Source organism: Siniperca chuatsi, linkage group LG7 (assembly GCF_020085105.1).
Source record: "Siniperca chuatsi isolate FFG_IHB_CAS linkage group LG7, ASM2008510v1, whole genome shotgun sequence".
Lineage (NCBI taxonomy): Eukaryota > Metazoa > Chordata > Actinopteri > Centrarchiformes > Sinipercidae > Siniperca > Siniperca chuatsi.
The window spans coordinates 16,236,757-16,261,866 of NC_058048.1; the positions used below are offsets into that span (position 1 = coordinate 16,236,757).

The window sequence follows — 25,110 nt, forward strand, 5'->3', positions numbered from 1 at the left end:
GGAAGATGAATATTCTGGTGCTGACGGATAACACTAATTAGTTTGACTACAGTATTTTCATATAGTTCAGTGTGTATAATTTGAAAAAGAAAGTAGGGATGATTATTGTTCTTGTCAAGACTCTCTCTTCAGCCTACATATATGAAGGCTGGAGACCGAGTCTCTCCGCTCAGAGAACCATGGTTACACATGTCATTTTTAATAACAAGAACACTTCATGTTCCTGCCCAAAATAATAATAACATAGTATACGATGATACATTAGTATGCAAATGGAAAAAACAAAATCACTGGTGTTTTTTTATGTTGGTTAAACTTTAGTTTATTACATAACAGTAGTATAACACTGTTTATTACAGATGTAGTGAGAATTCACAATATCACAGTTTTGCCACAATATACTTCTCACTGCAATCCAGACTTGCATCTGATTGCATAAACACTTGTTTTTATATATCATGTCCTCTACGGAGGCTTTAACTTTGGACTTTTACATTAATTCTTGTATGTGAAAAAAAACTGTTACTCTTATATATAAATGATATAGTTGACTCTAAAAGCATTGTTGCTTGGTTGACTGTTCAGAAGATGATTTTTCTAAATGAACTGGACTCAGGTTAGTCAAAACATCAACAAAAGGTGCTCCCATGTTTCCAGTCAGAATGTCCAGCTGGTTTCTGAAGAACATCACAATGTGAGGGAGGATATAAGATTGAAAGTTGCATAGAAGAATCTGTATCAGCGCTGAAGGACAGGCCGCGGTGCACATCAGGCACAACAGGGGAGCTTTAAATAAAAATACTAAGTGACCTGCCAGCCCAGACGCCAGAGGTGGAATCCTGATCAATAAGCAGATATTGTTCATTTCCCCCAGTTTCTCCCCCATTTCCATTTTCCTGTGTTCATATTCAAGGTGTTTTGGTGACATTAGCCCAACTGGGGAAGGTATTCAGCTGGAACATGGCCACGCCCCACATGTTAATGGCAGTGTTGATGGTTATGACTCCATAAAGTTCAGTATGAATCCAGCTTTGTTCTTTAACAACCAGAAAAATCATACAACATAAACTAAATCATATTTGGACACTGGTCCAGGTCAATACAGTGTTTTGTCAACACCTTATCAGACTGGGTCTTATACCAATCTAATAATATTAATACCAATTTGTCGAGATACTGAGGCATGAATACATTGCAATTGCTGCTCAGTCTGCCTGAGCTCAGTATTGTATTATTATTATTCAGGATATTGTGTGTGTGCAAATAGATAATAATCATCAGATATAAGGATTAATATAAGCTGCTTATCTCTGCTTATAAAATAAATACAGTTTTATTATTATCTGGATATGGCTATAAAATTGGAAATGAGCCTTTTATCCAAAACATTGTGTGCATGTCAACATGCTCACTTACAGGGTCTCTATCTTTTCTAAAAGGTCTTACCATGTCCATGACTTAAAGGTTGTCGTAGGAGAAGGCGATGGCATTGGGTGGAGTGGCTACGGGCAGCATGAAAGCCAGCGAGGCAGAGGTGGTGCAGGGAAATATGACGTACATCTTGATGGATGTGGCCTGTATATAAAATTAAAAAGGTCATTCACACACATGCTAAACAGGCAAGTCTAAATCTTTCTGGGCCCCATGGTGGGAGATTTTTTGAAAAGTGCTATGGATAGTTTTTCAAACAATACAACTGGTTGACATCAAGGACAGGGACAGAGTTGTTATACATGGCCCATTTAGGTGCTGCTAAACCAACAGCTATAGCAAGCAACTCTATTTGACCTCAAGCAATAAAATGTTTTATTTTTACACAAGTGTATAAAAGACAACATATGATCAAACCACAAAATAGATGTTGAATAGATGTGATTTGACGTGAGAAGCACAGCCTTGTTATTCCAGGAATGTTTTTCAAGAATTCCTTAACATTGTAAAGTTTTATGTACTGGATATCTATGAAATTGAGAGTGTTAAAGAAATAGTTTCACATTTTGTGAAGTTATTCGCTTTCTTGCCGAGTTAGATGAGAAGAGAAGAACTCTCATATCTGTGAGTTGGGTAGGGGTCTATATCCAGGGGTGATTATCTTAGCTTAGCATAAAGACTGGAGGCAGGGGGAAACAGCTAGCCTGGCTAGCCTTCCAACACCTCTAAAGCTCACTAATTAATACATTGTATGTTGTTTGTTTAACCCGTACACAAACAGAATTTTTGGTGTGTGTGTGCTATGTTCTATCTCACCATGGAGGCCAGTATTGGCAGGAAGAGTGTGGTCTAAAAAATTTTATGCAGGGTGGGAAAATACACATCTGCGCCCACATATTTATAGAAAGAATTGCTTTCAGAAAAATGTGGACTTGATGATCAACTGCATTACCTCACTCCCGTGGGCCAATGCAAAACCTCCTCCCAGAAGCAAAAGGATGTTCCGAGGCATCTTTTCATGGACAATGTCAATGAACTAAGCAGAGGTGAAGGGGCTTCAGCAGGGGCCCCTATTAGAACAAGGAGACAAAAAAGAAAAAAGCTGAAATCTTTACAGCTGACGGTTTATTTTCAGCCATTGGTTAGGACAGTCATAAATAATGATATATGTAACCTAACTGTAGAAAAGCCTAGCTTTTATTGTCTACAGATAAGCTCCATAAAGATGAAGGGAAATGTGATAAACTGGTCAGCCATCAAAATCATATTTAAAATGTGGTGCTGTAACTGGATTCATACTTTTAAAGTAATTTTTCTCTTTTCCAAGGTGAGAAATGGACTTTGGCACCTCAAAGTCTGCGTCATACCTTTTAAACTTAGAGAGTGTTAATCATTGTATCTCTCTTCTGTGTACAAAACACACTGCTTCTCCACTTTTTGAGGAGTACCAAAGACCTTGTTGCTTATAGGCAGGAGCAGGACACGCTTAACTTAAGTTACCAAGGGCAAAAAAATATTCATTGATACAAGAGTAATTTATCTAAGGAAACAGCACAGCATGAACTGTACAGGCTTGACCTTGGGGCTATCAGGCTACAACTCAGGAAGGAGTTGGGATAATGTTTATTAGAAAGTACTGAATCAGCGAGACGAGTTGTCAAGGGCAGTAAAAGTTATTGACTGTATCTTTGTCTGTTATAGTACACAGATAGAGAGGACAAACGTGGTTATAAAACTGCACTCCTATCTTCATGTGACAGACCTGCAGCAACATGCCACAGAATGAACACTATGCTGCCCAGACGTGCACAGATGGAGCCGAAAAAGTTCCTGCCTTCTTACTTCAATATATATATTCTTATTCCTCTTAAAAACGTGCTGATTTATGTATTTTGCATTACAATTTCATCAACGTTGCTCAACAAATTACAGCATAAACATGAAAAGAGAGATATGCTACTCAAAATGGGCACCATGGTCTAAACATGAGTTTTAAGACATAAGCAAGCTCTTTTATGCATTGCAATGCACCTGTTGCATGCACAAAATGATCAGAAACATACCAGCTGACCAACCATCCTTGGACTTCCCGCAGCATCTGGGCAAATTGGAAAGGATGCAGAAGAAGAGTGTTGACATTAATATGGCCACGGTGCCATCTGTGACGTACGTGATGAGAAAACACATTTTAAATATCTGCATTTCATGTATTAACATTACGAAAATACTATTCTAAGAGTGGACATAGGATTACAGGGTTGGGTCATCAATTCAAACATCTGACACTAGACCATTGAAAGATAAAACAGCTCATCCTGCTCAACTTTTTGTACTCATCTTTGATTACCTGGTATGCCTCCCTGTCACCATCTTTCTTTGTGCCACATCCAAAGAACTTTCTCCAACTGGAATAACACAAAGTCAAAATAAATTATTTTTTATCATGTGGATGCTTTGTTAGTAATAATAAAATATCAGAACAGAGAATGACTCCAATCCATGAAACTCACTTGAAGCCCCAAAAATAAACTGCAGCCACAACCAAGACAGGGCGAGCATTAGCAGCATGTTTGGGAATGAGAAGCCAAACCATCTTCCAAAGTCGATTATGCCTCCAATACTTGGGAAGAGTCTGTTGATGCTAAAAAGAAAACATTGAGATCAGACAATGGCATGACCTTGTGAAACTCTCTTGTGAGATGAGCAAGTCTACAAGTGCAGGCAAGTTACATCATAATTATTCTGTTTATTTTTGTGCTTTTGGCTATCACTTATCAGTTAGTAGTGTAACAGTTTGCTGAATCTACTTGGCATAGCTTTAAACTGGAGGGCACTATAAGAGTCCAAGCTATAATAATCCAGTAAACCACCTATGTGGAGGTGAAAACATAAATTATTACCCAGACTGTCCACTGTAAATGTCCAATAAATGTTGTGAGTGAGTTTTGACCCACTGTGCATACCGCAGTTGTGTGCAAATGCAGGTTTACGATGAAAAGCACTATTATAAACAGACATTTTAAGTGTGTTCACATTGGCTTTTACATGCAAAATACTAATTGGGTGTATAGAAGAAAATAGGTTTAGTTTTATCTAGTTTTATTTTGATATTGTCTTTGTGTATCCATCCTGAAGTAACATAAGTAATACTGTAGTGTAAACTGTCTTATTCAGGAAAGCCAAGAATTCAATTTGCCTTTTGGCCTTGTGACATGAATTAGCCTACTTGCCTTTTGGTCACCTCAGACAAATGTGTATAAAATCCCTGCTCTTAAGATGCAGATTAGAGAAGTGTTGACACAACATGTGCGTGTGTGTGCTTCCCTCCGTGCAAAATGCTCACCATAATCATCTGTTTTCTTCTGAAGCTTAAGTAAAGATTATTTTCTTCAATATGGAACCTGAGTGAAGTTTTCTTCAACAAAGGATTCTTCCACAGGTGAAACTAGAGACTTGTGTAAAACTTGTCTTGTCCTTTTAGTTAGCCTAATGTCTATTTGCACACACACACACACACACACTGTATAATACAGTGTTATAAATTCAAGCTTTTGTCATTTTGCTCCAGGTCACAAAACATTGAGATTCCTAATGAGCCTCTACTCTTCTCTCTCCTGACTCTTTAGTGGTAGAATGACATTTTCAGTCACTTTCATTACTACATGTATGGACAGCAAAATCAGCCCTTATTTCTTATTCAAATAGCACTTCTCTCCAATATCTTCTTCTATCACTAAGACAATCTCTCCTACCACTTATTTATTACTAGGTTTTATTATATCTTTGGGCAGGACTCTGTGACCTTTGCACTGCTTACTCCTAGTAATCACATTGCTCTTGGATTTTAACTATTGTTGCATCCAAGTATAAGTTGCTAAAATAGTAGTAGTAGAAATATGCATTCTTATAGAATTTTAGTATGTGTTTTTATCGCAATACACATTAATATAACCAAGTTACTGTTGACAAGGCTGATATTCAGTTTTGTTAATATACCTTTTAAGCAATGTTGGGCTGTCTCCTTATCTAATGGCCTGCAAGGAGAGGAAAGAATATCTGAAGCCATGGTGAACTGGACCTTTGCAATGAAAACTGACGCTTAATATCATCAGCAAGAGTTGAAGGTTGAGCATAGTAATGAACCAGCTTCTACAATCAGGCCTCCTTAATAGAGGTTGTCCTATGTTGTTGAGAGTGAAGGGCACCAGGCAGGTGTGTTGATACTGGTAAGAGCCCACCTGAGCACTGCTGTGCTGGTGTTTTCTGTTGCAGACAGAAAGGCTCTGTCTGTTTTCTGTGCTCAAGTGCCAAAAATAATTTAAAGTCTCTGGCCTTTTCTGAGACTCTGGATGGGGATTTGGAGAATCTACAGTACTGAAAGTCACAGAAAAGGTTTCAGTCGTAGTCATCTGGACACTGTTTTCAGAATCAAGACGTTTCTGCTCCCATCCGGAAGTCATTCTCAATTGTGAAAAAATGGGATGGGAACTAGAAATTTAAGCTACTCTGTGTTACATAAGCCCTGCCCTCAGGAAGGAATCTGCCTGAGTATCTGTTAATAGCTAGCTTCACCTGAAACTGACCTAATAGTTTCCAAGATGGCCCAGTAATCAGTAATCAGGCCTATTGTTTTCTGGCTGCATCTACTTCATCACTGTTAAGTACCTGATTAGCATGTGATTGGCGTGACCAAGGTGATAATACACTCTGATAGACTTTGGGCAGATTGAATCTCAGACCACCATTTCTGTTCAAAGAGGGGTTCTCTTTTTTCACAAAAATGGCTTCCTTGATGCCCCGTTCAAACCAACTCTTCTCTCTTCACCTCGCTGTCTTCAAATGTGTGGTTTGTAGCGTCTTGATTCTGAAAGCAGTGTCCAGATGACTACGACTGAAACCTTTTCTACGATAGAACACTCCTGGACGAATGAGGGACTACACCGTCTTATTTTTAAGTACTGAGAGACTTCACTGCTCATGTTGGTGATGGAACTTGTCATATTTGTAGTCAATCTAGACCTCAGTGGTGCTTTGTCCGGCATCTGTGGTGTTCATGTATGGCCATAATGAGCACCGTGCTTGAGGCAGTTCATAACTGTTTTTGGTATCAGAACAAAACCCAAAGGACAAAGATCAGATATGATATAACTCCTAGAACGTCCTATCATTAGATCTGTTCTTTAATGTCATCTCGAGGAAGGCTTCTCATTAGTAGCTCTAAAGATGATGACCAAACTGCACTAATGGAGAGGGAAAGCTGCCTTTAATTGCACATATTGTACATTATTCTGCATTTTGAAGAGTGAAAATGAAAGTGAGCTCCACTTAACTGGCTTTCTAGCTAACCTTTTGGCAAAAGTTTTGGGAGAGGCCACTCAACACCATAAGCACATACTTAAACTTATATAGACATACATGCATGTTCAGTAACTTTTGAGGGCTTAAAGTATCATAGTGGTTACTTAATATAGGTATTATATAGTTTTGGACTAATATACATCATGAAATTAGACAAGCCATCCCTATTCAGCAGGTCTGAAGTCTAAAATATGTCTGCAGATATCCCCTACGACAGAAATACACACATACACATGTTCGTTTTCTTAACGGGGTAGGGCTGACCAGCTGCAGAGGCAGAAGTAAAAGATGTGTCAGGACTCTCACAATGTCATTCCTGAGGCCCTTCTACAGCCATGTGAGGAATCCAGCCATGATCCACAAGGTGTGATGGAAAAAAAATAATTAGTGACACCACCATACTATCTAAGAGACAGTAACAGGCACATCCCCAGTATATATAGTGGTATATACAGTATGTCAACCTGAAAAAAAGATTAAAAATTAACTTTAGAGCGAGGGGCCTGCATGTACAGTGTGTGTTTCCATGTGTTTAGAAGGGGATGGATAAGATAAGTAACCAGGAGCAATAATCAACAGAAAAACTCATCTTTTTGATGTTTACTATAAGATATAACAGCTGTTTTGTCTGTGTCCGGTGTAAAGGATAAAAAAATGGTGATTAAAAGGCCAATCACAGGGCTGACACATTCACACTATTTCACACCTATGGGCAGCTGATGTAGTAGTGCAAAGAACAAGGCTTAATCACTGGTTGTAAACGTGAGCAAGACACATTCACAAATTCATGAAAAGGCATGTCATGTCTTAAACAGAGTTAAATCATAAGCACTGCATATGCCTGATAGGAACTACAAAGTGCTAAGTGTGTTGTTCATGTCATGTAGAGGAGCAGCAAAGGACAATCTGCAAAAAAATAACTTCCATTATATAACAGAGTTAAAAGGGCTTGTAAATAAGTTGTGTGGGCGTAACTTTTGAAAAACAATGTTGTGATTCTTAAGAAAAGCCTGAAATGCAGACAAACCAGATCATCCTCTTCCTGTGTGCGTGTGTAAAGAGAAAAGATTTAGCAAGAGAAAGCAAGAGAGAAAGTGGTGATTGATGGTTTATTGCTTGAGGCAAACCTGAGTTAAGTTACAGTAAAAGTCTCTGACAGGGTCATGAAGTATGTGTCAGAAGATCAGAGGGTTTAATATAAATAAGGAACAAGAGGTTAATTGTTAATGAGTCTATACACAACAACATACCACCACCTGAACATTTTTGTCTGCACAAACTATTCTGATGGATCATTTATTTGTACTCCTTTAGACTCGACATTGTCATTTTGTGACCTTGGAATAAAGGTCCTATGTGCTTTTAGAGTGGGTTTTATATTGAGTTTTGAAGTGCTTTTTTCAACTTCCCTGAAAGCCAAAATGACCAAAGGCCAGTTTTTATAAATTATAGTTTAAGCAACACATAAAGGCACATCAGAAAAAGTAAACCAATAAACTCTAAAGTCAGAAAGTGAATATTTGTGATATATGCACAGTTTAAGTTAAAGAGATAAAAGTGCAGTTTCCTTTGTTTTCCACATTTAGACATAAGAAAATCAAAATATAAAGGGTCATGGGGAGCAGCACCTGTGTCTTTTGTGTTGGGTGCAAAAAATACCCTTTTCAAATAGCAGGGGGGAAAAAATTTAAAAACGCATTTACACTTTGTTGTATTTTCATCTGGACAAGGAGGGAATGCCCCACATAATGACATAATCACTCAAGATATAACAGAGGCCAGATTTACAGTGCTTATGCTGCTTTCCCCTAAATGCCCTGTCTACTACTGATCAGAGGGATCCTCAATTAGCATCAAGCCTCATGCAAAATCACATTGTTTAGTCTATAACCTTGAATAACCTACCTCACTATACATAGAAAGATACCTTATGCTTGTACTCAAATTTTTAACAAAAACATGCTTTTTCAGTCCTCCAAGCTGTCGGAAACTTTTGATCTAAATAATTAAAACGTGCTGTTGACAATATAGAAAGTTTGGAAGAGTTTGTTTCCCATTACACTGTTCTGTCTCAAAGATACTAGAAGTGTTAACAGTATTAGGCTTATATCACACATCCATATTACCTTTTTGCATTTGTATGCCATGTGCTATATACATAAAGTTTATTATCATTAATAAAACTTATGATGACAATGTTAATGATGGTGATAATTGTCTAATGTGTAATTATTTCTCTAGGTCATCCTTTAGGGGATATATTGTGCACATTATTTAAAATATCTTAAATGCCCTCCCATGCAAGCAAAGGAAACTACAATTCACACATCGCCTATGATGAGGAGAGAACTGTATGTTACTGTTAAGCAGATCCTTAGATTAATCATAGAAAACCAAACTTGGCTACTAACTGGAGGATTAGTACACACATTAAAAAAATTATCCACCGACAAGCAGTTAATAACTCCAGCATCCAAACCAGAACTTATGCCAAGCATCACAAGGTAATGTCTTCTTTTTCAGCATTGCTCTGTAATTATTTCTGTCAAACAGGCCTGAACACAGAAGTAAGTTAGTAAATTCAGGAGAGTTCATTGAACTCAATCATTCATTGTGTTCTAGGGAGTAGAGAGAGGAAAACAATTGCCTTTTAATTAATAACTCATAATCAGGCCTAAAGGTTGATATAGCTATTTTGCTGTAGTCTGACAAATATGCCTTACTCCAAAATAACTTAAAATAACCTAATTCAAAGCCATTGGTCTCCATGGATCAAGTCATAAATAAGTCAGGGAAAATATTATATATTATTAGAATATTATATAAAGACGTTTTATTTTTAACTTTGGCATGGTTAATTATTAATATCAATTAAACTGAGCTGTAGTTTGTAGCAGGGCTGTCGGCTATGTTATGTACTGTTTTTGTAGGAATTTTGGGCGTTTTTAGAAACTGGGGGAAGTTGACATTATACAGTTAAAACACTTGGTTGATATTAAATAGCCAGTGTTTAAATGACTATAAATTGGATTATTATTATATATTATTATATAATAAGGGAGACTTGGAAACAACATTTATACCTTCATGTTAGGACATAAACATTGGCCCTGGTTTGAAGTAAAATGTAACTGTTAATGCGCATGCTTTCGAGGTTTCACAGTAATAATTAAATAGCTAGTTAAATCTATGCTTAAACTTGAGGTGGCCAGTTGATGCAGTATACATTAGTCTTGAAATTCACGGCTTCGTCCAGACGGGGTTGCTAAGTTCCCGCTTTAATGTGCACCAGTCTCGCTTCCTTTATTTAGCTGAGCTGGTAGATAAGTTACCTTCGAGCTCGTTTTATTTCGCCTAACAGAAACACCAGCTGCGTCAACAAACTAGCGTTAGCATCATTAGCTAAACAGTTACAGCGTCGCGGAAAGGAGTAGAGCGCAAGTTAATGTTTCGCTTGTGTTCAGACACTCCGAATACAAAGTTAGTAACGTCAACACAGTTAATGTTTACAGTTAGGTCGGTTCGACATGGACGAGTCGGACACCGCAGCGATCCTCCCCGGCGATGTCCTCAACGCCACATCAACCGACGACGAAATGTCGACCAACGTCTCATGTGGCCACAAAGACGAAGCTGATGTAACGTTACCGACCACCCGCACCGTACGACCACCGTTTACATGCTCGCTGCCGGTTTCTGTGGAGCCAGTGTTGTTCCTCTCCATGTTTTCTCTGGCCCTGCAGGCGCCTCTGTCCACACAGTATCTGTGGGACCGCATCAGCGAGGACCTCGGCTACAACGGCTCCAAGAGCTCGGAGTGCAGCAACGGCTCCGTGCCCCCCGACCCGGTTCAGAAGGTAGTCAACGTCTTTTAACGGTCACTCAAACTCAAAGTAGTCAATGTCTCATTCACATTTCACCCAGTGCAACCAGTCTGCTGCTGTTAGCCAAATCTGTCATTTAAGTGCCTCGTTCAAAGGCACCTCCATAATAGTAGCTGTCAACTATTTACTCTCATTTAACCGACCTAACGTTACTGAACAGCCATTTTAAGGGTTCTGCTGTTTCTTAGCGAGCTAGCTAATAGGCAAGTCATGTTATCTCTTCCAGTAGTCGCATCGGGTGTCAGATGTGCTAGTCAGATACAGACCAGGTGTGGGTAACGGGCAAACAAAAAGCATTTATAAAAAAGTTTTTTAATTTTCAGGGGCTGTAGACAAAGTAATATAAACACCTGGTGAAATGGACTGAGGTCTGAAGTAAAGGAATCACAATTACAAACACTACAAATGTGCGTCAATAGTCATTAACAGGGACAGTGTCAGAATGCTGTTTTTCTTGATGTTACACAGTCATAGTCAGCCTAAAAATAATCTAAGAATAAAGTTAAAACGGTTATTGAAATGGTTGCATGCAAAGCATCTTTATGTTAAGTCGCCAAGCACTTAAAATTGCTTAAAACATTTACCACAGAAGCACACAATACACAGCATGTAAAGAAACATAATAGGGAATGTTTCTAGAAATATATACTAAGAAAAGACGACGACAGTGTGCTACATTATAAGCCACTAAACATGCAACACAAAAGCATACAAAACAGACAAAAAGCAACCCATAAAAAAAGCATAAATCACTCTGGCATAATAAATGCAGGTACATTTAGAAGCTTCTTTTTTTTAAGCAAAATGTGACAATTAAGTTCAGAGAGACACAATCAAGTGTGCCTAAAATGCAGGTGCATAGATTTAAAAATAAATAAATAAATGCAACCCTTTCTGAGCAATCAAGGGAACCCTGACAATTTCCTATAGGCATCTAATTAGGGACAAAGTTACACATAGGATGCTTGGTAAATGTGATTATGGGTAGGATAAGGGACCAAGCAGTAACAACTTGAATCTCTTCAACTGCCTTATGTGCCATAACAGTGTCCCTGAGTATGATAACAACTCCATCCTGTTCACTGATAAGTTTAATTGACCGGGTTACACTTTTATTTAATTTTTTTTTTTTGCAGGAGGTGGAAACTTTGACAGCCCACTGGAACCTGTACATCAGTGTTGGGGGCTTTTCTGTAGGCCTGTTGGTGGTGCCTCTCCTGGGTTCGTGGAGTGATCTCGCTGGGCGCAGACCTGTCCTTATCCTCCCCAACCTGGGCCTGGCCCTCCAAGCAGTGGTTTACCTAGTGGTGATGTACCTGAAGCTGCCTGTAGTCTACTTTCTGGTGGGCAGGCTGCTTAGTGGCCTTTCAGGTGATTTCAACGCCATCCTGGCAGGCTGCTTTTCATATGTGGCTGATACCACCGACAGAAAGTCCCGCACCTTCAGGGTGGCAGTCTTGGAGGCTTGTCTGGGCCTTTCAGGGATGCTAGCCAGCATCATCGGAGGCCAGTGGCGGCGGGCACAAGGGTAAGAAATGTGTGTCTATGCACAATCACAGTATCTGGAGAAGTGTTATTCACATCAGTGCACTTTGCTCAAAATCTAAATCTTTGCTATCTGAATTGGTAATCATTACCATTATATTTTTGTGCCTGTATTTAGGTACATCAACCCATTCTGGCTGGTCCTGGCCACTAACTTGGCTGCAGCTCTGTACGCTTACCTGTTTGTCCGTGAGTCTGTTCTGCGAGACCCAAGTGTCAAGCTCCTCACCTCTCGCCACCATAAAGCTGTCTGGCACCTCTTCTCAACAGGGGGCAGTACCAGTGAGGGTAGTGGAAGATTTCACAGATGCAAGCTGTGGCTTTACACGCTGTGTTTCTTTCTGGTGGTGACTGTACACTTCGGCAGCAGGGAGCTGTATGTGTTGTATGAGCTGAGCTCACCGCTGTGCTGGGGGCCGGCCCTCATTGGCTACGGATCAGCAGCTCAGAACCTGGCCTACCTTACCAGTCTGCTGGGGTTGAAGATCATGCAGCGCTGCCTGGAGGACTCCTGGGTGGCTCTCGTGGGTCTGGTCTCCAACATCGCTGGGCTGGTGGCCTTCTCTGTAGCTAACACCACCCAGCTCATGTTCACAGGTGAGAGAATCTGGAGGGAGATAGTGACCCCCAGATGCTTTGTAAACGACAGATTATTAAAATTATTTGGTTGGTTGAAACTATGGTTTTCTATTCATAAACAAAAGTATAATACAGTTGAGATGACTTCAAGGTCTGATTACTCCACTGTTAAGCACATAAATCAGTATGTTATCCAAGCATTACTAAACATATTCTGCCTTTTATAAGGCATAATGGCATATGTGACCAACTGAAATCCTTTCCTGGGATTATCCCATGCAGTGAAATTGCAGAGTATATCCATTAAATATCCATTTACTGATATTACACTGAGTATCACAGCTCAGCAAGTGACAGACTGAACAGGTTGTGTGTGTTGGCATCCTTGAATACCAGGCAACAAAAAAACCAAAGCTGCTTGTAGCCGGCTGCGGCAATAATTGACATAAACCACAGAAGTTTAACCGTGCAGTGTAGTGAGGTTTTCAGAGATTGTGAAGTAGTTGCACAGTAATTTGTGGACCATCTTATGACAGACTGAGGACATACATACATTCAAATACAAAAACAGAATTTTAAATATTAGCACAGTAATATTACAGTATGTACAGTATAACTCTGATACTCATCAAACATAGGTGGTTTGGCCGGTCATTGTGTATCAAAGTTCAAATATGTTAATTTGTCTCACCAGGTTATGGTCTGTGTTTCCTTTTCATGGCCGCCACACCTATTCTCAGGTCAAAGCTGTCCAAGTTGGTGGACCCATCAGAACAAGGTCAGTCACTGAACATGTACAAATACTACAAAAAAAACAGATTGCCTTTAACACAGAAAACGCAGTGATTTCAGGATGTGATTATTGTATTGAGAAAAAGTATATTGTTGTCTTGCTCCTTATGTAATTGTACCAAATGATCGAGAACACATCTGGGAATAAGAGCTAAATCAGTGTGTCAGTTGTGTGGTGTTTTAAAGGAGTCAGTGAATTTTCATTATTATAATTAAATCAGTATAATAATGCTACAGTGCACTTTGAAGCACATGTCATCAGGGACAGCTGCAGGATGTATACATAATTGTGTGTTTGTACCTACTCCCAGGTGCCTTATTTGCCTCTGTTGCCTGTGTGGAGAGCTTGTGTTTTCTGGTGGGCAGTGGCGTCTTCAACTCCCTTTACCCAGCCACACTGCACTTCATGAAGGGCTTCTCCTTCCTTTTTGCTGCCCTAATCCTCTTCATCCCTGCTGGAATAATTGGGTGAGTTTGCTCTTGCCTCATTAGACCCAATTGTCCATGTCTTTTTGTTGTTTTCTTATTAGTGGATTCTAGTTACAAAAGTCTAGTTACATTTTTCATGTTTGTCTTTCTAGGACCCTGCAATGTTTAGACCAGAGGAGAGACCACAGAGACTCCACAGCATCCTGATCTGAAGAGAGGCAGAGGGCAGGAACCTGTCAGAAAGTTGAAGTTTATCCTGGCGTCAGTCTATGAGGTGAGCAGCTCTGACACAGAGACATCCGTCATGTCCATCTGCGAGGCTGGGAGAGACTTTTGATCTTAACGCAGTGACGGGGCAGCTGACTGTTGTTAGCCAGCTCAGCGATGGGATTCTTCCAACTAGTCACACCAAAGGGATGAAGACCCAAGGAGGAAGAATCAATCTCCTGACTGACATTACTGCAAAACCTCTCCTGTCTTAGTGATTAGATAGTGGAGACTGGGGCTTTGTCAAATCTTTGCTGGCCCTACAAACTAACCACAGTCTTCCGATATTACATCATGACATTCATACAAATGCTGTAATGAAAAAGATTCGGTACATGCTTTCATTTTCTGATTTGATACATTTTCAATACAGTGTAATGAGTGCCAAAGAATGTGCCTTACATTTCTATTTTGAATTTATCCATTTCAGTAGCTCTAAAGGCACACTACAGGTTAAGCTGCTAACCATAAGAGGAAATTCACAAACTCCTCAGGTGTTCAAAAAACATATCAAGCATAGGTGCAATGTAATGTGTTTTCAGAGGGTCATTTATTAATGGCAACATATCATTTACCTGACACAGGTGTGGTTACTAATTACAGTAGTAATCAATAAGTGAGACGGCCTTGACACACTTATTGTTCCTTCCTTAACAGGTGTTGCTCATTAATAATATTTTTCAAACCAATATCATGTCAATGAAACCATTTATTTTAGTATCATATTAACGACAGAATTTAGATTTTTGCATCACGGTCAATTTTCCAACCTTTTGTCTGGGACAGGAATGTAACTGGCCAATCACGATGCAGCTTGCTGGAATGTCACACACACAAACATTCAACATGGCAGACCTTATGATTTTTGTTTCACAGAATTTGGTGCTCTATCACCATAAGGACAACGCGAGGAAAGGGATAGCTGAAGAGCTCCATTATGACATTGGTGGGTTTATACCCAACTCAGTATTATGTGAAACCTTTTCTGCTAGCCTGCTGTTATAATGTTGTTTATTATTCTCACTAAAATTTTAGACTTTTCCTTCAAGTTTAGAGGTTTTGTTTTATGCATTTCTGACTGCGCCTTGCAGCATGAGGAGCCTTAAGGGGGCTTAGCCCCCTCTGTTTTAGCTTTATGTATCTATAAAAAAAAATAGCAAAAACAACAAAATTATTGGCTGAGATACATGTGACTTTCGCTTAGCTATTGTTTCAGAACCACGGACAGCGCTGTTTGATGTGCGTGTTGTGTGTAGGCGACGGGGAAGTGAAGGGACAGTCAACGAGAACGAGCTGTAAGCCGCAAACAGCTGTTACTACGCGCCTCCCCCTACTGATTTTGACAGAGAATCGTTTATAAATTCAAAAAATATTTAGTGCTTTGCTAGTGCTATGTTCTTATGTGAGTGCTCTGATTAATAAATGTATTCTTTGATTTTGAAACAGTAGCCTTACGTTGTTGTTATTTAGCCTTTCTGAGGCTATTGCATGGTTGAATCAGTTAATTTTATTTCATGAAAAAATTGCCCCATCGCAATTTTTAACAGCCCCCTCAGTCACTTCATCCTGGCGTCGGGCCTAAATCTGACCTTATATTTTATTTAGTCAAATGCTGCTGCGCCTTGAGTTATGTACACGAGACAACCAGGCCAGTGAAAATAGTACACAAAAGTGCTATCAGGCGAGGAGATACAACTTCACTTGTAGCCTAAAACCTCTCAGAAGATAAACAATACAGTTGCTATATTGAAGTTGATGGCAGTTGAATAAGCTTTATTCCAAAAAGCGAGGTTAGAAATAGTTAGAAATGTTTTAGATCTACAAATGTCATTCATTGAGATCATATACAATGAATGAAGGTTATGTTGTTGTTGTTTTTATATATACTTAAAGATAGGTGACTTGTTTGATAACAAACCATTCTGAACTCATTAATAATTTGGAACAAATACAAATTGGGAACCCTACCTGTGTCAGGTAATTTGGTATACAGAACATAAGATATCAATCTATTTTCACCCACCACACCCTTATCCTATTTATTCACCGTTTGCACATTTCAGTGGAGAGTCAGCCGTGTTAAGGGATATCCCAGATCTGTTAGTGGAAGTGATCTCTATAATCTTCAAGCAGTAAAGTCAATACCTGAGATTCATGGTATCACACTATGCAGATAGATCATCTGTGCCAAACATGTCCAAACCCAACTATCCACAGCAGAGGGAGTGAACTGTAGCAGCAGCCAGGCATTACTGAGTTACACCTTGACCCTCCCTCCCTCCGCTTTCCATAAAGCAGAGAGCACAGTCCAAACTCCCTGAAGAGCCCCCCTCCCACTACCACAAACAACACTGGATAGTCCCAGAGCACAGGCCCACAGCCAGCATGCACAAAGGGGTCAGGTCCTAGTTGCACAGTGAAGGAACAAGAGCTGCCAAATTAGCTTTAAAATGCACAAAGGGAACTTTAGAGGTTAAGTGAAGTATTACCTCAGCTACTGGAAAATGATCTACATTGAGATTGTTTTTGACTCTGGGCGACAGTTTGGTTGGATCATGTGGTAAAAGCCATTCGTCAGACGTATTGTGTAACAAAACAGACCTACAAAACTGTCTATTCTTCGTCGTAAGCAGTTGTGCAATGTTTATAAGTTGCAATCATTTTATTTATTGGAATAGACCTGGATAGTTTGTGATAAAGATGATGGTTACATTTGTTTCTGTCACACGTAACTCAAATAAAGAATTTCACTGCTACATTTTTTACAACACATTTTATTTTTTACCATGTTTCAAATAAAGGGACCAAATTATGTTTGTTTCACACTGAGAACATTAAAAAACATGATAAAAAATTAAATCCTGTTTTACTGCTTGAATAAAAGTTAATGTCAATTACAGAGCATATTTAATGAATGAGGTGGACATTGGAGGCAAATAATATTAAGGCAAGATGACTTAAAAGCCCTGCAGAACAACGGTTTTATTCAGGCTATAATATTATAATTTTATAGAATATGTGACTAACACATCTTGATGACTGCTTTGGTCTTTACAAACATTTCATCACATATTTATTTCAGCATCATCAAAGCATTAATATACACAGGTGTAGAAATCATTTGCCACTTGTCTTATATTTTCACAAGCCTCAGTGTATTATATTGCTGTATTTCTTTTTGTTTTTACTTGACTGCTTCTATAAAATACACTGGGGCAAACACCAGCGAACAGGAATGAAATTTCAATTGCAAAGCGGACAAATAATTACTTATCGGACTTACCACTGTGGTGAATAAAACCAGTCAACAGTATTAAATGATAGTTAGAAATGTATGTAACGGCCATCTACGAGACACTGTAAAACAGATGGAATCATTTTCATTTTCAAGGAGTCAACAGTGCATTTTTGAGTACTGAAAGTTAATATGCCTCAATTCAAAGTTATATTGTATCCACTACAGAAGGAAGGACATGTTTAATACTACATGGTTGTTTGTCATTGCCTGTACACTCCTTAAATCTGTATTTGGCTAAATTAGGGGTGCAGTTATACAGTGTGTAACTCATTTATTTCTGTACAGTATGTCATGCCTCTAGTTTTAGATTATGCCCTCAATCAATGCACCTGCTAGGAAGTTTCTTTTCTGTCACAACCCAAACATAAAAACTAAACACTGTCAGTAAAATCAGAGACCTGCTTTGGTCCTTTGAATGTACAAGAGTTAAACAGAAGATGACGGCATATAACTTTTATGAAGACTGACGTGTTAGTGGATGCTTCAGAAATTGCTATTGATGATTTTGCTGGGTGCCAAAGATGGCTGATCTATCACAGTTATTTTCCTGAGAAACAGAAGGCATATACTGTACCTGATTACACATATACAGCAGTGTGAGGGTACTATCATTAAAGGCTTACAGTTTATTGTATACAATCTGAAATTCCTTTTTAAATTTCCTTTATTGTTTGCAATATATTAGGTCTATTTATATTAGGTCTTTGTGAGCATGTAATCTAAACATAATCAAATTCACTTCACATGCATTTGGGCAGAGCAGGGAAAGCTGCCGGCCAGTTCACCATCGGCCCTGTGGAATTTGGCATCATTGGAAGTTATTATAGCTGAGATCAAACTCTGTTTATGTCATTTTATTTAGTTTTCTGCCCTTTGGAGGCGTCTGGGCAGTCGATTTGGTCTTGCTGTCCTATCAGAAAGCGTAGGATCTTTTCGATCGTGGCCTCCTGATATTCATGGGACCATCTGTGTCAAGAAAAGGAAACAGGCATTTGATGATGTGCATTATAAGCAAATAAGTTTCCTCTGAACATTTTACAGATCTGCTTAACACCTATCACAAACAATAAAAAGTTAACCCTTGTAAAGGATAAAATGATAAATGATTCATTAAAAAATAAAAGAGGCTTTAAAATTAATAATGTTAGCATGAAAAGGGACTGTGAAGTTATCACACAACTCAAACTCTTAAATCAGCTGTTAAGCAAGGGATTTCCCCTCCTAATTAAAGTTTACTGTGGGTACACCACACAGACATGTGGTGAACAATGTGAAAAAATGCTGCCCCAGTTACCAGATGTGCTAACCAATAACAGCATGTTTTTTCACAGTACAGCTTTAGTTTCAGAGTATAAAGTGACTCACTTGATGCCGTTGAAGTTGAGAATTGCTCTCATGTCCTCCGGCAGAGACATGGGGTCGGGCCACATAAAATTATCTGTGACAGGAACTATGTTTTTCTTACCAGCCAAGGCTGTTACTATCTCCTGCAAGATTAAAGATAATTTATTTTAGTTTATGAAAATGTAATTACCGACATGTAAAGGCACAAATGACTGGAATCATCTGCAAGTAAAAAAAATCATCTGATCCCTTGTTTAGTGACATGTAACTTCAACTAATAGCTCATACAGGGGAATATGTATGCGACAGGACTGATACGACTGCACAAGCACTTGTAATTCTCAGGCATTCTGCAGAAGACAAAAGCTAGTGACATTTTCTGATCCTGTTGCAAGGAATTATGACATTAACATGCATTTTGCACAGCTAAAAGTAGCTAGTAGTCGACAGGATTACATCAAATTACACAACAGAATATGTAATCTAGAGAGAAAGACCAGAAATCCAATAGGGACATGTGGCCAATTTAACAATGCAAAACTATACCACCATAATCAATGGAATTTTAGCTGAGGAACAAAATGTTACAGCATTGCTCATCATGTTTACCAGCCAAAATTTCTATTTCCTTACATGGCATATTCATATTTGAGTTCCATTAATTGAGTCTTATATATTTTATGAAATTCAGCTGTCATAAAGTGACACTTAGGAGATTATAAGTGGTATTCCACTGTCAAAAAAGGATCACTAAATTAATTTGATGAGCCCCAGTCCCTGAATCAAGGCATTGGAGTTTCACCTACACCAAATCACTAACCAAGAGAAATCAATGTACAGTTCGAGGGCTGTCACTAGGCCTGTCACGATAACTACTTTTGTTGGACAATATATTGTCCCAGAAATAATTGCGATAAATTATATTATTGTCATTTTAAGACCATTTTATGCCACTGATGTAATGATAAGCATAATAATACAATTACACCCTTTTAATTAACTTGTAATTCTTAAGAATATTCAGACACTGGAATTGGAATGCGAAAAAATATTAAAAGATCCTAAATAAAAACCTAAATAAAATCAAACAACCAAAACTATAAATAAAATGGACTCTCAGACTTAAATAAATATTAAACATTTGGCACAGGGGTATGCTAATGAGTCGTTCATTCCTTAACATGCAATATACTAATGGTAGGGAAAACCCTGCAGCTTATTCTGGCATCATGTCGGCTAAAATGTTGGTGACATTCTTATGTAAACAAACACACATGTAAACACAACGGGCAATATCAAGGTCAGCAAAAATGATCAAGGTCATGTCCATATACGATATGTTGATTTCACGACAGGCGATAATTACATATCGTATATATTGTACGATAACGTAATTATTGTGACAGGGTCAGCTAGCTGTCATGATATAAAATTTTAGCTACACGATTACTGTGACCAAAAGAATTCACAATAATGATATTATTGCAATATCTATAGAAAATTTGAAAATAATAATAATAATGCTATCAGTCAAATTAATCTTTAACTTTATTCAATGTGTGTTTTGTTTTTTAACACAAAGAAACGGAAATGATTTAAGAGGCGCTGGGCTATGTACACGATATTATCATATGTGTATTATTAACATGATATCAATATTTCATTTTTAAATATCACATTTATCGTCAATAGCAGTATATCGTGACACCCCTATACAGCGCATACAGTTTGAATGTTAAATGCACCCTTCACAAATCTGATCTGATGTATTCCAGCGAATACTGTTCAGCTGTTGTATCAACATACATGTAGAATATCTTGACAAGGGCTCAAGGTGCAGTGGAATGAAACCTGACATTTCAACATGCGAGTCCCTCACATGCAGCAAATGAAAAACTTCTGACCTTATGCACCCAGTCCTTCATGGCAGTGTCACCCATGCACTTGTCAAGCGCATTGGTGGACAGGACCAGGATGAAGTTACGTGCCCTCTGTACACTCTGAATCAATTTGTCCTCGAATCTACCGGCCTCCAGCTTCTCCACATCTATGAAGACGCTGTATCCACGAACCTGCAGGTGCACCTTCAGAAGGCTTGGGACAGAGACGAAAAGGAGGAAGTCAATGAAAAATGTAGTAGGATAAAGAAACCCATTTTCTCTTCCTGAATAACCTTTTCAACTAATCATGTTTTAGTTCTGACCTGGCCAGCTGGGAGCCGGTAGTCCGACGGTAGCTGATGAACACGTCGGGCCCTGCAGGCTGGGCGTCTGTGTGGCACGGTTTTAAGGGCCTGCGGCTAGCAGACAGTATCTTGGCTCTGTGGACTCCGTTGTCTATGTGGCAGTCGTGCTGGAGCTGCTGATCGGTCAGGCTCTGGACACTGTTGCGATCCACTCCTGACTGGACCAGGCCGTAGGTGTACTGACGGAAACGAGGGTCCACCTCAACTAACCAGTCAGCCATGTTGTTTGGGTCGCATGTGGAGTAGTTGGCATAAGTCTTCAACACATGTAAGTCTCTCAAAAACCTGGAGGATGCGACAGAACAGAGGTGTTACATTGCTCAGCCTCAGACTCATGTGATGAAAGGTTTGTGCCACTTGCCTCTTGCGAGTGAGGCCTGCAGTCATGCCCAGGTCAGTGCTCAGATCCTGGTCTGTGATTTTCAGCATGAGGTCTCCATCCACCTGGAGCTCCTATACAGTAAGATAGTTAGAAATGTCAGACATATTGTATAATAGGTAGATCTTTATGCCCGTATTTATCTCTCTGTTGAGTAATAAAACTGTTTAACATACCTGGAAACGGTCACAATAGGCACTAAAGCCAACCTGCTGCAACCAGGTCTGCACTTCGCAGGTTTTCCAGTTGGGCACGCATGACAGGATACGTTTCGGCACTTCCTCCCCCATCCTACTCAGTGCCCGCTTGGCGAGGGAAGAGGCCGTGCCATTACTGGAGTACATGACAATTCTTTTTAGGCTCTGCACTGCTCCGATCTCTTGAAATATCTTGAAAGGAGCACAAATTAAAGTCACAGTCACAACAAAGATACCAGACAGTATTACTTAACATTTAGAGCTATATGGGAAGTGGACAGTGATTGTACCTTAGTGTTGCGCTGACGAGACTTGATGCTGGTCTCAACACAAAGGTAAAAGGCTGCAATGCACTTTCCCTCCAGTCTTGTGCCGTCCAGTAATGGCAAAAGATGCTGCAGATCAGATGCTGTCTTACCCTGCATGCAGTCTGCACTGTCCAATAAACTGCGGGCAAAGTCATCCGGATCCAAAGATGCAATGAATGGCTCCACCAGCTCCAAGGTTCCCGATTTCACCACCTCTTTCTCGATTTCTCGGTTTGCAGCCAACACAGTCACAGCCAGACACGCGTGGAAGCGAATGAGTTCATCCTCTTTGGAGAAAGCCAGTGGGAAAAGCCACTCAGCCGCCTGTTTCTCAATCATCCATCGCTGGCAGCGGTGGCCTCCGTACATGGCACAGTTTGCTAGTGCCACAGCACAGTGGCGCAGCACGGTGGGATCTGTACCTCGGCACCAGAAGAGGAGGGCATCCAGGGCACCGTTAGTGATGAGGTGGATGGATGTCTCTTCGGTGTGTTTGAACATGTGCTCCAGGATCCCCGAGACACTGCGAGCCAGCTGTGCGTCTTCCTGCTGTCGAGTCAGGTTGAGGATGACCCCCAGACCCATACGTGCTAAATAATCTCTGTCAACAGAAGTTTGTAAATATGGTAACAAACCTGACTCATGCAATCAGTTAGCTAGACTGCAATTCTAGTGAATAGTAAACAGATACTCCTATACAAATGAGCCATAAACTGACATATATGGTGTGTTTGGTAACAATTAGACAATTAATGAGTTGATCAACAGCATCAACAATCATTTTGACAACTCCTTTAAGCCAAACATTTATGTGTACCAGCTTCTCAAATGTGAGGATGGGCTGCTTTTCTCTGTTTTCTATCACTGTACATTAAATGTATTTTAGTCTTGGACTGCTGGTAACTGGTAAGATGTCATGTTACCTGTGACTTCTGTGATGGGTGTTTCACAGTTTTTAAGCATCTTATAGAGTGAACGATGAATAGAACAATCAGGAAAATATGCCCTAAAATCAACATAGATATATAAGGGGTGGACACAAAAACGTGAATACCATACTGTCTTTAACATTTACAAGCCAATTAAAACAGCCTTGCAAAGTTAAACTTGTTGGTGAGACTGTGTCAGAGAGGTGTTGATTCATCTAGATCATTTTTTATTTTGTCCTGGTTAGATCATATGGCAGAAACACAACACATTATATTGTCAGTTGCTTGTGTTGTTTTGTCTGTTCCTGTACATCATATTCAGGCCTCAAAAACTACTTGAGAATAATAACACCTCTCTGACACAATCTCAACAGAAACTGAAAATTGAAATCTTCAAAAAGGCAACTTGTTTATTACAGAGCTGCTGTATTAGAGATATCATACTGTAAACGTGTTCGCGATATTTAGTCCACCCCTGTACATACTGTACCTGTTCTCTGAGATGAGTATCTGCTCCAGCAGTTTTGCAGACTCATAGGTGATCTCCACAGCAGGTGTCTGTTGAAGCTGCAGCAGCAGCTCCAGGCCTCCATCTAGCCGGATCCTGTTGCAGATCTCCTCGGCCACCTGACGGCCTACAGTTGGCAAAACCCAGGCCTCCTCCACCAGCTGGAAGATCTCCGCGATGGCACTGCGGGTCTCATCTGAATCAGAGGTTTCCTTGGATGACTTCAGCCTCCTGATGGCGGAACGCAGGGCGGGGAGTGAGGTATCCAAAACCTCCTGGACGTCAGCATTGATGCCCGGAGAGACCGCTCTGGGGACCGAGCCGGAGCCGCTCCTCGCTCTCTGCAGCCGGCTAACATACTCCGGGACTGTGAGTCTGTCTGAGCTGAACATGATGGACAAATGTCTGTAGAGCCTCAACAGGAAGAGCGCCAGAGAAAAGAGCATCTACCTGCAGAAACACGTCGGTATCGGGGGATGCAGAGATGGGTTTGTTTACAAAGGCCGCTTATCTCTCTCGGTGATTTCCAGTATGCTATGTAAACAGAACCCACCCTACAGATGCGTCAAGCAAGGCCTCAGTCGTTAATTAATAGTGACAGCTTTCACCAAATTGCATCACCTCTCTCCCTCTCGATGTCATCCCTGGCAGTAAGCCCATAAACACTCATAAGCAGATCTTGAGCAGGTCACAGTATGTCTGCGCATAGTCCTGCCTCAACAGCTGCTGCTTTGTCTCTTTAATCCCACCGACCAATAGATGACTTAATGCCTTAACGGAATCTGTTTGTAGAAGTGTTCTTAAAGAGGCGAAATCTCAGCACACTGGACCTCAAACTGAAAGCACAGAAAGCAAATCCCACTTGTTTTCCGGAGAATAAAATCGACTATTGTTGTCTGACTCTTCTCCTGCATTCACTGAGGTTTTGCAGACAAAGAAGGCCTGTTCTTTGACCTTATCTGACGCTCTGTAGCGGCTTGGCTCCTGCAAAAAATACAAAATATGACGCTGCTCTCCAACAGTAGGGCACCTATCGCACCCTTCGGTCAGCATCAGCAGGCTGTCTGTATCTTCAGGGGTCTGCACTGCCCACCGGCTCCGGATACTGCCGGGGATGAACAGGAAAAGAAGCACCCCCTCCCTGCATCACAGCCGGTCAGAGCATGCTCATCATCGGGTTTCTGTAAACACTACAGGCCCTCTGCTGGAGGAACTGGGGAAAACCCTCTGAGTAACACTTTGGAGTTGGCTGACAGTTTTATATGTTTATAGGAATATATATAAAGAGAGAACATGCTTGTAAGATACAGATTCAGTATTTTAGTACCCCAAATAAAAATAAATATGATTCGTCTCCATCTGAAACTAGAAGGTATTGTGAAAATTTCAGTGAATCCAGATTTTATTTTATTTATCTTATTAATTGTGATGCCTCATGAAATAATGGATAAAAAGAATGAATATGTAGCCCGCCAAATTGAAAGCATGGAGAAAATCACACGGTTGAATCAGGCAATACTGACTGTGAAATCATGGCCGCAACTCACGGTGGGCATTTTAAATGTTGATTCCGGTATTTTTTTTTTGACTTAATATATTAAAATGGTCCTGCTATAA

At 39.9% G+C, this 25,110-nt stretch overlaps 2 protein-coding genes across 4 annotated transcripts; one reads left to right on the forward strand and one right to left on the reverse strand.

Moving 5' to 3' along the window:
• The first annotated feature begins 9,916 nt into the window (after positions 1 to 9,916).
• On the forward strand, positions 9,917 to 17,041 carry slc46a1 (solute carrier family 46 member 1). 3 transcript variants are annotated; one of them, XM_044203499.1, is made up of 7 exons: positions 9,923 to 10,427; positions 10,533 to 10,646; positions 11,810 to 12,201; positions 12,337 to 12,815; positions 13,492 to 13,575; positions 13,901 to 14,057; positions 14,171 to 17,041. In XM_044203499.1, the coding sequence occupies exons 1-7, from the start codon at positions 10,317 to 10,319 to the stop codon at positions 14,223 to 14,225; spliced, it is 1,392 nt and encodes a 463-aa protein (XP_044059434.1). In that variant the 5' UTR covers positions 9,923 to 10,316; the 3' UTR covers positions 14,226 to 17,041. The 3 variants fall into 3 exon arrangements, with proteins under 3 accessions (XP_044059435.1, XP_044059434.1, XP_044059433.1); XM_044203498.1 differs by having other exon boundaries at positions 9,937 to 10,646; XM_044203500.1 differs by lacking the exon at positions 14,171 to 17,041 and having other exon boundaries at positions 9,917 to 10,646; positions 13,538 to 13,575; positions 13,901 to 14,055.
• Positions 17,042 to 18,422: 1,381 nt separating this feature from the next.
• Positions 18,423 to 24,738, reverse strand: sarm1 (sterile alpha and TIR motif containing 1). The gene is made up of 8 exons (XM_044203496.1): positions 23,476 to 24,738; positions 22,039 to 22,657; positions 21,728 to 21,940; positions 21,534 to 21,625; positions 21,131 to 21,457; positions 20,832 to 21,021; positions 18,949 to 19,070; positions 18,423 to 18,549 (listed from the first exon to the last, which is right to left on the reverse strand). The coding sequence occupies exons 1-8, from the start codon at positions 23,937 to 23,939 to the stop codon at positions 18,438 to 18,440; spliced, it is 2,139 nt and encodes a 712-aa protein (XP_044059431.1). The 5' UTR covers positions 23,940 to 24,738; the 3' UTR covers positions 18,423 to 18,437.
• Positions 24,739 to 25,110: the final 372 nt, after the last annotated feature.